This window comes from Mercurialis annua, linkage group LG6 (assembly GCF_937616625.2).
Source record: "Mercurialis annua linkage group LG6, ddMerAnnu1.2, whole genome shotgun sequence".
In the NCBI taxonomy this organism is placed as follows: domain Eukaryota; kingdom Viridiplantae; phylum Streptophyta; class Magnoliopsida; order Malpighiales; family Euphorbiaceae; genus Mercurialis; species Mercurialis annua.
In genome coordinates this window covers 43,493,649-43,507,851 of record NC_065575.1, presented here as the reverse complement: position 1 = coordinate 43,507,851, position 14,203 = coordinate 43,493,649, and the positions used below count along the sequence as shown (strand labels likewise).

Genomic DNA, 14,203 nt, shown 5'->3' with positions numbered 1-14,203 from the left:
TGAGGTCCAGAATGAGAATCATATAACTGTGGGCCAGACACCACATTAAACCCAAAACCCTAAGGTAATGGGTTAGGTAGTCCATTCCACTTATATATTCACAATTCTACTCATATATTTCCAATGTGGGATTCCATCACACTTAATATTCAACAATATCCCCCTTAAGTGTGATACCCTTCCACATTGGACCGCTCAACTTCTCTCGGAACTCGACTCCAGCTCGTGGGGATCCGGGAGTGGCTAACAACACTCCCCGAACTTTATATTCGGAGTCACCTTGTTCCATCCAGCCGAACCGGGCTCTGATACCAATTGTTGGACCAGAAAGAGCGCAATGTATGGAGAATACATTCATGAGGCCCAGAATGAGAATCATATAACCGTGGGCCAGACACCACATTGAACCCAAAATCCTAAGGTAATGGGTTAGGTAGTCCATTCTACTTATATATTCACAATTTTACTCATATTTTTTCAATGTGGGATTCCATCACACTTAATATTCAACACTTTCTTTGCGAAATATTTTCAGCAATTGAGTAATCCTCGAGTTATCTTTTAGTTGTATATGTCGTTATAGGTTTTCGTATGTATTGAGAGCTCTCTATCACGCTAAAATTGCATTTGTGGATTTGACATTTTGGCAGGGCAAAGCATATAAAGTCATCACCTGTGGTACATCAAAGCGAAGATAAACTTGTCAAAAGGAACAAGACTGGTGATGCACCATCCAAAAATGAGTCATGTGAGAGAATTTTAGATTAAAGCTAGTCCCTATTGTAAAAATGCACACCAATACCTGGAGGAAAGTCCCTTTATTGCTCAGCTTTTTTCGGTTATTTATATGGATCCATTTTCCGTAGTTGAGGGAAAGAATGGAAGCTGAATATATGGAGTTACTTGAAGAGTTATTCATACTGGAGGGAATACTATTTGATCCTAGTTCAGTTGAAGGAGACTTGGAATCAGCCTGTGAAGATGAAACTATACGAACAATGCGTTCATTGCAGCATGCACTGGAAGAGCTTGTATTTACCAATGAGGAGGTAAGCAGAAACTTAAGAATTTAATATGAGAGCAGTCTGGACGGATAAGATTTCTAGCTTTAATTATTCATCTAAAGGCTGGAACGCCATATTTTCTAAGTTTACTCATAGATTTAAGAAAATAAAAAGGTCAGAATTGATCATATATTGTGTATAACTGTATATCCTGAACTTCTAAGCATGTCAGTCGACTGCTATTTTGGGCTTCACGGAAGTTAATGATTGACATTTTAAGAATTATATTCACATGTTGAACTGATATGTATATTCATCCAGTTTGGGACTGTCACAAGATGTTTGATGAACTATTATATTATAATTATTTTACTAAATAAAATAAAAGTTGTGAAATATTTAATTTCACAGCTTAAATGCGAAAACAAGGCTTTGAAGTCGAGAGTAGCAGCTGCTGAAATGGAAAATTCTGTGCACAAGGAGGTTGAGGTGTTGGAATATGCCTAGAATTCTATTTGGATTAGGACTTTATTTAGGTGAAAGATAACTTTATTTTTCATTGTGCAATTTGGAATTATAATCCAGGATTAATATTTCAAATGTCATATAGATTATTTACTCACTATATATAGCCTACTTTATTCACCTTTTAGAATATACACCAAAACCGAACACACAATGTAGACATTGATGTGAATAAGGGGAAAAGGGGGTGTGTGTGGTGTGAGGAATAAAAGTTAATTCTAACCCTTTGGGTTACTTCTTGTAGAGAGTTAAACACTTTGTGGGTTTTTCTTCTAAGGGCATATTTACTAGAGATGTTCTCTATTTGGTGATTCTCCACCAATTTATACTCCTTTTGATGATTAGTGGATGGCTCGATTCTTTCGCCCGTGGATGTACGCTTTAAAGCAGAACCACGTAAATCTCTTGTGTTATTTATTTATTTTGCTATATTATTGTTTGTGATCAAATCCATAATTAAATACCTACCGAATGGTTTCGATTCCGCTGCGCATACCAATCCGATTACGAACCGGTCACGACAATTGGTACCAAATATTCAACAATCGGTATCAATGTTACAACATGAGGGAAATAGAAGAGCTGCGAAAAAGATTTCAGACACTGTTAGTGCTTCGTCTCGTGGGCTGGATTATCCCCTTTGTTTAAGATGCTGAAATGAACCTTTGTTAGTTTGGTGGCTTATATTGCAAGGTATTGAAGGGTGTGTTTTGTGCAATCATGACTGTTGGTAATCAAACATCATCACCTTGATGATTTCATTTAAATATAGCTATATACCGTCTAAAGCGCATGAAGAACTGGCCATCTATGAGCTCAATACAGTAAGTGACTTCTTTTTTGATTCACTTTCTATTGATATTTTGTTTCTCTTTATATAACAAGTTGTATATTTTAGCATTTTACGTCCGACTTATTTTAGCCAGAGAGCATCACATGGAGAAAAACCGAATATTCCTGGTCGAGAATAATCTACCTAAGCATTAAGATTGGCCCTCATTGAGCTTGTTATGAATTTCCTTTTGTACATTATTTTTCTCGCTGTGAAATGAATTATATTGTATTGTCGTTCAAATGAGTTAGTTGATAAGTTTAGCATCTCTAGTTCCCTTTGTTGGCGAACTATAAATACCAGTATCTGTGTTCTGACCAAGACCATACTGTGTGCTAAGAGTCTCTGTTCTGATGTAATTTTGCTGCATTAAGTGTAGTCTGTGCGTGCACATAAGAAACTATTTTTAGAGCACACAACCAACAAAAAAAACTGAGAAAAGAAAAGGCAAAATAAATTTATTTACCCATAATTTTATCATGTTTGCCATATTTATCATATTGTTTAAATCTTTTCAGTTTGGTTTAGCATTTTTTCAAGCCTTGCGTAACCAGTTTGACGTTCAACATCTATGTATATAAAATTTATCTTAGTTAGCGTATATAACATTGCGCCAATGCTCCAAAACAAGCCGTGTGTATATATGACAACGCTCGAAAAAATGTGTGTGTGTGTATATATATATATATATTTGTGTGTGTGATAAATGGACTATTATTGGTAGATAAATTTATTTTGCGAAAAGAAAAGTGTTTGGAGTAAGGTGGTTACTTAAAGTATGCCATTCGTTGAAGGGAAATTTCACCATTTGCTTGTACATTGGTGCTCATGTTTGTCCCACTCTCTAGTGCAATCCTCGAATTATTCTACAAATTGACCTCTAATTATACATCGGATTGCACTCATCCCTCTCAAAAAGTGAATTATTTGTGTGATTCTGTGTTTACTAGAGGTTTTGATTTCTGTTTTAATTAGTAAATACATTTGATTGTTGCTATATAGAATGCAACCAAAAATCAAAATGGAAATAATGGTTCTCATATTTGCCTTTCTATAATTCAAAGCAAACATTTTACTACTTCACAATGCATTATTATGAACATAAAAACCCTCCATTTCTACTTGAGTCTGAATTGAAAAATACAACTAGCCATGAAAACTAAGCTAAAAAAACACTTTCCAAATTCTTATCCTACTACTATTCATCATCCCATCTCTTGCAAAATCAGTTAATTTTAATTACCCTGCTGTTTTTAACCCCGGCGATTCAAATTCCAACACTGGTAATCTTGTTGCTGCCTATGGTTTCTTCCTTGAACCACCTAATGGACAATCTTACTTCAAACCTCCAACTGGGAGATTCTGTGATGGCCGTCTAATTGTTGACTTCTTAAGTAATTTTCTTAGCTAACATTAACCTTATAAATTATAATAGCATTTCACTCATATATATGCATTCATCTTTTTGTTTTATTTTTTACTTTTATGCATGTGTACTAGGAAAGGACAAATTTGGTCCTATAGAGACTGATTAACATAAATTTGAATGTATGTCTTGTTTTTTGTTTTGGATCTTTCAAACAATAATTGAAAACAAAACATAAAGATAAGGTTTTTTTATTGATTAGAGATTCGGTGGACCTATGTAACAGAATTGATCTATTCTAGGTTATTATTATATAAACTTATCAACTTTATCCGTTTTTTAAAAATTGATAAATATTTACATTAGTAAATGGATATAAAGATTGAAAATCTAATGAATGATTGATAATATGGAAGCCGAAGTTGGTCACATTATTCATATTTCATACATTATAACCAGAGACGAAGTGAAGTTCCAGTCTGGCTTTAAATCTGACTTCCATGTCAGCAATTTTTCTCTAAATTTTCAATCGGTATATCGATTTATTAAAATATAGTAGACGATGTATATATTTATCAATTTTTAAAAGACGTGATTTAAATACAAAATCCCATAAAGATGATGAATTTATATATAACTTTTATCTTTTTATATGCACCATAAAAGATAAATTATTAAAGTGGTCCTATAGAGAATAATTATAGATTAACATAAAATCTTAATGTCTTGTTTTTTTTTTCTTTGGATCTTCCAAACAATAATAGAATTCAAAAGCAAAACTTTCAGTCTACACAAATGACCCACCTACATTGTTCTTCTTCGATCTGCGGTTGGTGAGTAAATATTGAATATTAAGTGTGATGAAAATTCCATATCGGAAAGATACGAGTAGAATGGTGAATATATAAGTGGAATGGTAGGATTTTGGGTTTGATTTGGTATTCGGCCTATAGTTATATGGTTCACATTTTGGGTCTTATAAATGTATTGGGCTTTGAATATTAAGTGTGATGGAAATCACACATCGAAAAGATATGAGTAGTATGGTGAACATATAAGTGGAATAGAATACCTCACCAATTATCTTAGAATTTTGGGTATTCGGCCCGCGGTTATATGGTTCACATCTGGTCCAAGAGTAACATCCTACTGAAAGCTACATCCTTTCTTAATCATCTTCAATTCAATTTCTTTTTAGAGAAAATTACACATTAATTACAAATGCGGTAAAAAATTTCTAAAATATCAACTCTTTCTAATCTTTTCTCTTCTACCAATACGCTTTTACAAATTATAACTGAGCCCGTGAATTTATTACATTTTATACCCATTTAACAAATTCTTTCTTCTCTCTTCTGTAATCCTATTACCAATCCTCTGCTTTACTTCTATTATCAAAAATGGCGGAAATACTAAATCTAAACTCAAGCTTTCTTCCTTAATCTTACATTTCTCTTCTCTTTCCTTCTAAGTTTTCATTCTCTTTAAGCTACACTCAATTTTAATTGACATTTATATTTTTTTAGCAACGATTATAAAAATTTAGGTTACCAACTGTTTGAGAGGAAAAGGGCAATCTTGGAACCAGATGTGGTGTTATTTATGGGTGCCGCAGTGATGGAATTTGCTCATTATTCTCCGAAGATTTCTTGTCGGTCTGGAAGTAGGATCCGCATTCATGACCTCACCCCTCTACATATCCGAAGCTCCCCCCCCCTGAATTAAAGGAGCTCATGTTAGCACCAACAATTTTGTCATCATCGAAGGCCAATTCTTGTCCTACCTCATCAATCTCGCCTTCACCCGAATACAAGGAACGTGGCGTTGGCGTAGTTCCTGCTCTGATTCAGTTTATGGTGGTGCTAATTTATGGGTATTGATTTTCTGGTTAGTGGGTTTTTAAAGTTTTAACCTTTTTATTACTAGTATATTGTTTTAAAGGTTGAATTGAATTACTTATATAGGCTAGATTTATTAGTTGATTGCTAGCTACTATGCATTGTATCGCTCATTTTTGAAGTTAGTTTTGGGTCATTGATTGTTTGTGGGCATCATCAAAATTCTTGAGGTTTATAATTGATGTCTCCGAGAAGAGATCATTTCATATTAGAGTTAGCCCTCTGGATTTATCACATAAGGCTTCTGGTTGGGTTCCTCATTCATGTCTTCAACGATCCATCTTCTCCAAAACTTTAAAATCATTCAGAGAAGAGAAAAAAAAAAGATCCAACACGGCGTGTGCAGAGCATGGGATAGATTCAACACGGGGGTATGAAGGAGACACGGATCCTCAACTTGAGAAAATTAACGTTAATTGTTTTAGAGATGTATCAAAAATGTGTCTGAGATATATTGATATGTGTGTATTAGTGATATATAGATGATACATCTTTTTATATAGCTAAATCTTTTTTAGTTTGTAAAACGAAATGAATTTCGTAGATACACTATTGTTTACAATTTTTAGAATCCATCTCCAGCTCAGAATGGTTATCTTTAAAAAAATAAATTTCAAAATGATCAATACATGTGTGTATTTATGATATATAGATGATATATTTCTGATACATGGCAAATACATATATGATACATGTTTAAATATTTTGGATTATTTTAACGAAATATATTTTAAAGTGACCGATACATTATCGATACATCGTAATACACTACCGATACATTATTGTTTACAGTTTTTAGAATCCATCTCCAACTCAGAATGATTATCTTTAACAAAATAAATTTCAAAATGATCAATACATGTGTGTATTAGTGATATATAGATAATATATTTCTGATACATAGCAGATACATAGGTGATACATGTTTAAATATTTTGGATTATTTTAACGAAATAAATTTTAAAATGACAGTTACATTATCGATACATCGTAATACATTACTGATACATCATAAATACACCATCGATACATCATAGATATAGAGGAGAAAAATTAATAATAAAATTTGAATACATTACCGATGTATTATCTATATTTTGCAATACACTGTAAATACATGGCCGATACATCATAAATACATTATAAATATAAACAATCAATTGAGCTAAAAGCAAAACCCCGTGCAACATGGACAAATAAAAGGACGGAGCAAGCATCAAATATTTGATAGGAAGATACGTTTTTTAAATACATATATCAAATACATATTAGAAGCAATTTATATATATAATTTATATATTATAGATATATATATTTTTAATACATAGTATATAATATATATACTTTTTTTATAACGTAACTTATGCGTTTTAAAAGCTTGTGATACATATATCTTTTAATTTAAAATATATTATACATATACACATAATTAGAACATATAATAATATATGTGTATACATATATACACACGTATATTTATTTATTTATTTTTATTTTTAAATATATGAAAAAACAAAAAAATGAAGCAGTGACACATTCTAGATACATAACAGATACATAGCCGATACATAGCAGATACATGTTTAAATTATTTTCACATGCTGAGAATCGCTGACACACGCTGACGCGCGACTGACGCGATTGTCAGACGCGATTCTGACGTATGTCAGACGCGTTTTTGACAAATTATAACACGTTTTTTACCTTTTTTTTTTGCTTTGTGTGTGCCATGTGTCTCCTATTTAGTGGTTTGGTTAGAATATGTAAACTTTTATCTTTTTTTGGTATCAATGTAAATTTTTAGGTTGGTGTGTATTTTTGTTATTTTCTATTTAAATAGTAATATTTTTGTAGTTTTCTCTTCTTTTTATAACATACCCATTTAACTCTACACCTCAAAAACCTTACCTATGGCAACCAACAAGAACTCTACCATCCAAATCCTCACTGTTCTATCCATTTCTATCTTCTTGAAAGTACACTCCATAGATTTTAATTTCCCGGCGGTTTTCAACTTCGGAGATTCATATTCTGATACCGGTAACCTCATTGCTGCCGGCGTTGAAACCATTAGTCCACCTTATGGACAAATTTACTTTCTTAAACCTTCTGGAAGATACTGTGATGGTCGTCTCACCATTGATTTTCTTAGTAATTCTCTGTTCAAAAACTTGTCTTCCATTTGAAGTTATCACCTTTTTTCTATGTTTTGAAGTAAAGTTTTGATCTTTTCATGTTTTATATTATGGGTATGTTACTTTTAGTTAGTTAAATTAGTTGCAGTAACAATACAATCAGAATTATGTTAATTTTTGACTCCTTTTAAAAAAAAAAATAAGCTTCATATATTCCTCTGTTTTTTATTTTTTTAATGTTGTTACACTATAATTGCAGTGGATGAAATGGATCTTCCATTCCTAAATGCATATTTGGAGTCAATAGGGTTGCCGAATTTCCGAAAAGGATGCAATTTTGCAGTTGCAGGATCTAAAATTCTCCCGGCAACTGCATCATCGGTCAGTCCATTCTCACTGGGACTTCAAGACAGTCAGTTCCTTCGTTTCAAGAACCGATGTCTGGAATTAATAGCGAAAGGTGCGTATGTGAATCTCTTAAACATTGTAATCTAGGATTGTTGAAGTTTCTGATTTTACAGGTAAGAAATACGAGAAGTTCTGCCAGCAGAAGATTATTACGACAAGGGGCTATACATGTTCGATATAGGGCAGAACGATCTTGCTGGTGCATTTTACTCCCAGACGTTTGACCAAGTAGTAGCATCGATTCCAAATATATTGGTAGAATTCGAAAGCGGAGTCAAGGTTCGCTTTACCAACAAAACTTCTGTATTTTTGTGAAATAAAGATCAATAATTATATTTGCTTTTTTTTTTTTTTTTGTTTACAGAGACTATATGAACAAGGAGCAAGAAATTTCTGGATACATAACACAGGTCCTCTCGGATGCTTAACTCAGAATATTGCGAAATTTGGAAATGATCCATCGAAGCTCGACGAGTTTGGATGTGTTAGTGAGCATAATAAAGCAGCTAACCTTTTCAATCTGCAGCTTCATGCTCTCTGCAAAAAACTCCATAGCCAATATGCTGATTCAAATATCACATATGTTGATATCTACACTATAAAATATAATCTTATATCAAACTATTCTAGATACGGTACGTAAATTTTATCTCCTAATCATTTCTCGTCAAAATGAAGGAAAACGGATTATGAAAACAAACATAATATTGATTCGGGTGAATATGGATTTGAATTGCAGGTTTTGAGCAACCGATAATGGCTTGCTGTGGATATGGAGGACCGCCGTTAAACTACGACAGTCGGGTCAGTTGTGGGCAAACAAAGTTTCTAAATGGTACCACAGTCTCAGCCAAAGGTTGCAACGATAGCACTATGTTAATTGGGATGGTATTCATTATACTGAGGCTGCAAATCAGTATGTTTCGTCGCAAATACTGGCCGGAAAATACTCTGATCCGCCATTCTCAGATAATCAAATGCCTTTCCTTCTCAATCTCAAGTTCTGAAGAGCTAATCTGCTCAATTTATTGTAATTATTTCATTCATTTCTTCTTCATCAACTAATTGCAACTTGTGATAAATGCTGCACTAATGATTTGAAGTTAAAACAGACAATGAAAGTCAATATTATTACACATGTTTGAGTTCAGTCAACTCAAATTGGCATTATTTAATTTTTTTTATAAACATTGAATTCCTATATGTTTTATTTATAGACCGTCATAGAAATGAAGTGCGTGTATTATTTGCAGTTAGTGCGACTGAAATAAAATTCAAATTTTTTACATTAATATATTTTAAATTGGACCTGTACTTTTTATTTTGTTAAAAATAAAACAATATAAAACAAAAAAGACTGTCATTCGGTACGTATGATTTCCGAACTTTTCGAGGAAAAAATATACAAAAATCTCTGAGCTCGAAAGGATAGTTTCTATCTAATGGATTTTTTAAACTAGTTTTACACTTGTTTATAATTTCTTGTACAACAAGTAACTGCAGACGGCCTATTTCACCATATACATGTGTGTTCTATCACTCAACAGAAGCTTGGCTATTTTCTTGTTCATGAATCTATTTCTGCTATTCAATTCGAACTAATCTGCAGATGCTTGAATCTCTTCGAGTGTTCGGCCTTTCGTTTCGGGCACCAATTTGGCAATGAAACAGATATTGCAGGCACAAACGCAAGCATACAAGAAAAATGTACCTATATAAGGCAAAAAATATCATCAGGATTCAGGTTCTGGCATGAAGCTGCCATTAATTATGAGAGAAAATTAATTAAAGATTAATGAATACCGGAAGAACTCCAGCTCATAAGAAAATTGAAGGTGAATAATATAAACCATGCACCAGACCAGTTTACCAATGTCACCAAACTCCCTGCAATTCCCTTTAGATGCAATGGAAACAGCTGCAATTCAAGATTGCACCAGATTAGAAACTATGATCTTAGTCTAAAGATTCTAGTATGTCGCACGGATTCGGAGTAAATGAGGCACTTGGACACAAACACGGCGAAATAATATTATTTTAAGTTTTCTTATGTTAAAAATGAAGATTCATTTCCGAAATGCCCAGTTTCTAACACATTATAAAACGGAAATTGTCAATTGAATGAAGTGTGCGTGCTACTTAGGAGTTAGGATTCTACAGGTATTTCTTGATGTTAATTACCTCAGACATTAGAACCCAAGGAATTGCTCCCATTCCTATTGAAAAGAAGGCTATATAAAGCTGATATTAACGAGAAAAAGGATCAGAATTTGTTATTTTAAAAATGAAATCAGCATCCTGACAGTATAATTTCTGGATAGTGTTCTGCAATTACCATGACACCGGTGATTGCTAGGATTGGAACCAGATCGAGAGCTAAGCCTTGTCCCTGATGCAGAAAACATAATGCAATCATGATCTCTATAAGCCTATGAACTTGGAAATCTTGAACAGCTTGATGAATACCTTTAATAAGAAGGAAGTTCCAATCAACAGATTGCTCAGAAGCAATCCACAAGCAGAAATCTGACATAGAACAACATAAAGTTAGAGATTATAAAAGAGTTTCATTCTTTTACCATTCTGATGGGCTGAATATGAAGTTTAGGGTTAATTCTTTTGTGGTAATTGAACCTATAGGTTTTTTATATTTTGGTTACCGTCGTTTCATTTTCTATAATTTGGTAACTCGACTTTCATTTTCTCAATAACGGGAGGTTATTCAGTGACCTCAGGCGAATTATTGCTTATGCGGCTAACGGAAACTTATGTGGCATTGCCGCATAAGCAATAATTAACCGGAATTGCGATAGTAACCTCATGTTTTGGAAAAATGGAAGTTGTGTTACCAAAATATAATAAATGAAACATGAATATCGGAGTGTAATACTAATAAGCCTATAGTTCAGTAACCGTAAGAAATTTTAACCCTGATAAATAATTGTGAGCAGTAAATAAGGTGAATTACTATTAGAAGTGGTCTTCTTCCAGCTTTATCGACTATGGTTGCAGCACATGCTGTGACAAAAACCTGCAATCCAGAGTAAAGAATACTTCCTATACTTGGAGAAACTCCTGAGTTACAAGATGAGTTCATTTTAGGTTAAAAAGAGGAAAAAAAAATTGAGATTTTGAAGCAACTAATCAATGTTAAGTCACCTGCTGATGCAAAAATTTGGTCAGCATAGAAAATAATTCCATTTATTCCACCAAATTGTTGAAACATGCATCAATCCAACTCCAACCTACAATTCACAGGATAATTATTCATCCAAATGAAAACTTAATTTGCATAAAAATTAGTTTCTTCAGGATAAAAGATCGATGCTTACAATGACAAATCAGATGTTTTGTGTGTGAAACAAGTCGAGTACGGTTACTTTTGGGAGTGTTCTGATAAGGCCTAAAGAATCCTGAAACAGAAAAAATGCCATTCAGCTTTTTTTATAAGTGATGTATCACCAAACTTGATGAAATGAGCAGGGGAGTGATCTACCATAATGTCACTCTCTTCTTGAGAAATGTCAGCATTAGATCCTCTCAGTTTCTGAAGTGATGATTCGAACTCGCCCTGCTGACCAACCATTGCCTGCATTTTTGAAATTGCTTCATTAGCCTCATCTTGTTTTTTTTCCAAATTGTTGTTTTGTTTTCATGTGATATTAATGAAAAAACAGTTCAATTGTGAATATTTGTGAAGGAATTGTGAAAGATTTATGACGGACTTTTAGAATTTGCAATGGAATTGTGACAGAAAGTGCAGTCACAAAATTTTACAAGGACAATTTCCATTACAAATTCGTCACAAAATATTTTGACAGAAATTTCCGTAAACAGAATGTTACCAGCCATCTGGGAGACTCTGGAATGAAATAAAGACCAACAATCACAAAAAAACATGGGATGGTTCCTGTAATGAAGTATTATTCAGTCTTTGCCTTATGATCAAGTACTGTTTTTATAGCACTGAAACGAAAATGCCGAAATGGAAAATGGTCGAAACAAATAAGTTAAAACATAGAGTTTGAGAAGCATTTTTAGAAATGAAAATGAAATTTCGAAACATAGGACTCGATAAGTTTTCATACAACATAGAGTACTAACCTGTTAGGGCAAGGATCCTCCATTCAACAAGTGCACCTAATGAATAGATTACCAATATTCCAACAACAATGAAGAACTGCAGAAGGTAAAGGCAGACAATTAAGATAATGCGGAGCAATAATCTTTAACGGATCATAACTTTTGATTTAGTTGGAATGACGGGACTCATTACATATCAAATCGAAGCTGTTTCAGAGGTCTGCATATGCAAACCAGTCCAACAACTTTCAAATCGCTTTAGAAGTCATTCTAGTCTCGTACCTGATTTGCAGATGCTAATGCTCCTCTAAGTTCTTTGGAAGTGATCTCAGCAATAAAAACAGGTACCTGTTTATTCAATTAGAAAGAAAAAAAGGTTTGAAATCCACATTTATATACCCTTATTGAAGGACATTACACAGACACGGAGAATCTAATTACCACATAGGAAATAACACCGATGCCATATCCGGTTAAAAATCTGCCAAAATCAAGCAATAGAGATCCCTGCCAAGAACATCAAGTGTGGGGCTAAACATTTTTCTTAAGATCAAATTTAAGAACATGTTATATCACATACTTGGCATGAGTAGATCGCAATCCATCCCGCCATGCATATGAATGGTGACATCCTCAAAGCCTGCAAAATTGTTATGAAATCTAAGTTTGAGCAAAGAAAAGTCTTGCTTAATCAAGAATAGGGGTGTGCATTCCGCTCGAGCCAAATGAATCACCTGAAAATATGGTATGTTTCGAAACTAAACTGAACAGAACTAGTTGGCTCGGTTGATTCTTTTAGTTTTGTTCGGTTTACACCAAAATTAAACTGAACCGCAAAATCATAACTTTTTATAACATCAAACCAAATTCAGTAATTAGTTGGTTTTTGCACACTCCTAATCAAGTATATAATGTTCATATGATCTTAATATAGGGTACTCACCCCTTTCCGGCCGATAAAGTCCGCGATTCGCCCACTTGTGACTGCACCAATCATAGCACCTATGTTTAGGATGGATCCAAAGACTGAATACTGCAAAATGACAACAGAACCAGATGATCAGATTCTAACTATAAATTTTATCAATTAAAGAACTAATATGAACGCTAAACATAATAAGTATGAAATATAAAATTGTAACCTCAGAATATGAAAGGCTAAGCTCATCCATAATACCAAACTGGGTAGGCGCAGAATATCCAACCTGCAATTTTCAAAACCCTTATATCAGAATTCAAATTAATAAAAAAGGTGACATCTTTTTCAAATGGGTTAATGAATGAGCAATAAATTTGAGTACTTACACAACAACCAAATATAAAAGACCCACAAACTGCAATACCAGTGCTGAGAAAAACCATTTCCGAGAGTTTTACCATTTTTCTTACCAATCTCCTTCTTTTCCCCAATAAATGGCTCCAACAAGCTTCCATCACGATTTTCTACATCTTCATGGATTGCCATTTCTTTCTAATAATCATTTTCAAGAAAACCAACAAAAAAATGAGTTTCCACTTTCCTGAAATTAGATAGCACGGACACGGACGCGGAAAAACAGGACATTTGAACATGGACACCGCAAAACAGTGTTATTTTAAGGTTTTCAATGAAAAAAATGAAGTTTCACGTCCGAAACGTCAAGTGTCCGAAACGTTTGGATTCGTTGATTGAATGAAGTGTCCGTTCCAAAATTAAGAATTAGAATGCACATTATGCAGCGAGCAAAAGATTAAAAGAAATTGAATTAATACCCATTTGCTTACCTAAGTTGGGGATGTTATTAGGGATGCAAAAGTTAATTTTATTGTTTAAATTTTAAATTTATTGCTTTGTCTTAAATGTGATTAGTTTACAGGGACTTTTTCAGTAATAAGTAGTTTGTCATTTTTAGCTTCACCTATAATTAAATCTAATTCTTTTGCGGCTATTATCTAATATGGATTGTAAATGA

The 14,203-nt window shown here is 33.4% G+C and overlaps 1 protein-coding gene and 1 pseudogene across 1 annotated transcript; one reads left to right on the top strand and one right to left on the bottom strand.

The window, feature by feature from the left end:
* Nucleotides 1-7,486: 7,486 nt before the first annotated feature.
* Nucleotides 7,487-9,323, top strand: LOC126653765 (GDSL esterase/lipase At1g54790-like; annotated as a pseudogene).
* Nucleotides 9,324-9,511: 188 nt separating this feature from the next.
* Nucleotides 9,512-13,970, bottom strand: LOC126653764 (sugar transporter ERD6-like 8). Its single transcript, XM_050347700.2, is given in 19 exon segments — nt 9,512-9,879; nt 9,972-10,086; nt 10,350-10,409; nt 10,504-10,557; nt 10,635-10,694; nt 11,137-11,243; nt 11,328-11,394; nt 11,396-11,413; nt 11,501-11,581; nt 11,665-11,757; nt 12,014-12,078; nt 12,273-12,348; nt 12,534-12,599; nt 12,693-12,758; nt 12,832-12,891; nt 13,195-13,284; nt 13,394-13,456; nt 13,557-13,613; nt 13,615-13,970. Coding segments are annotated over 19 exon segments (1,413 nt in total). The 5' UTR covers nt 13,717-13,970; the 3' UTR covers nt 9,512-9,766.
* Nucleotides 13,971-14,203: the final 233 nt, after the last annotated feature.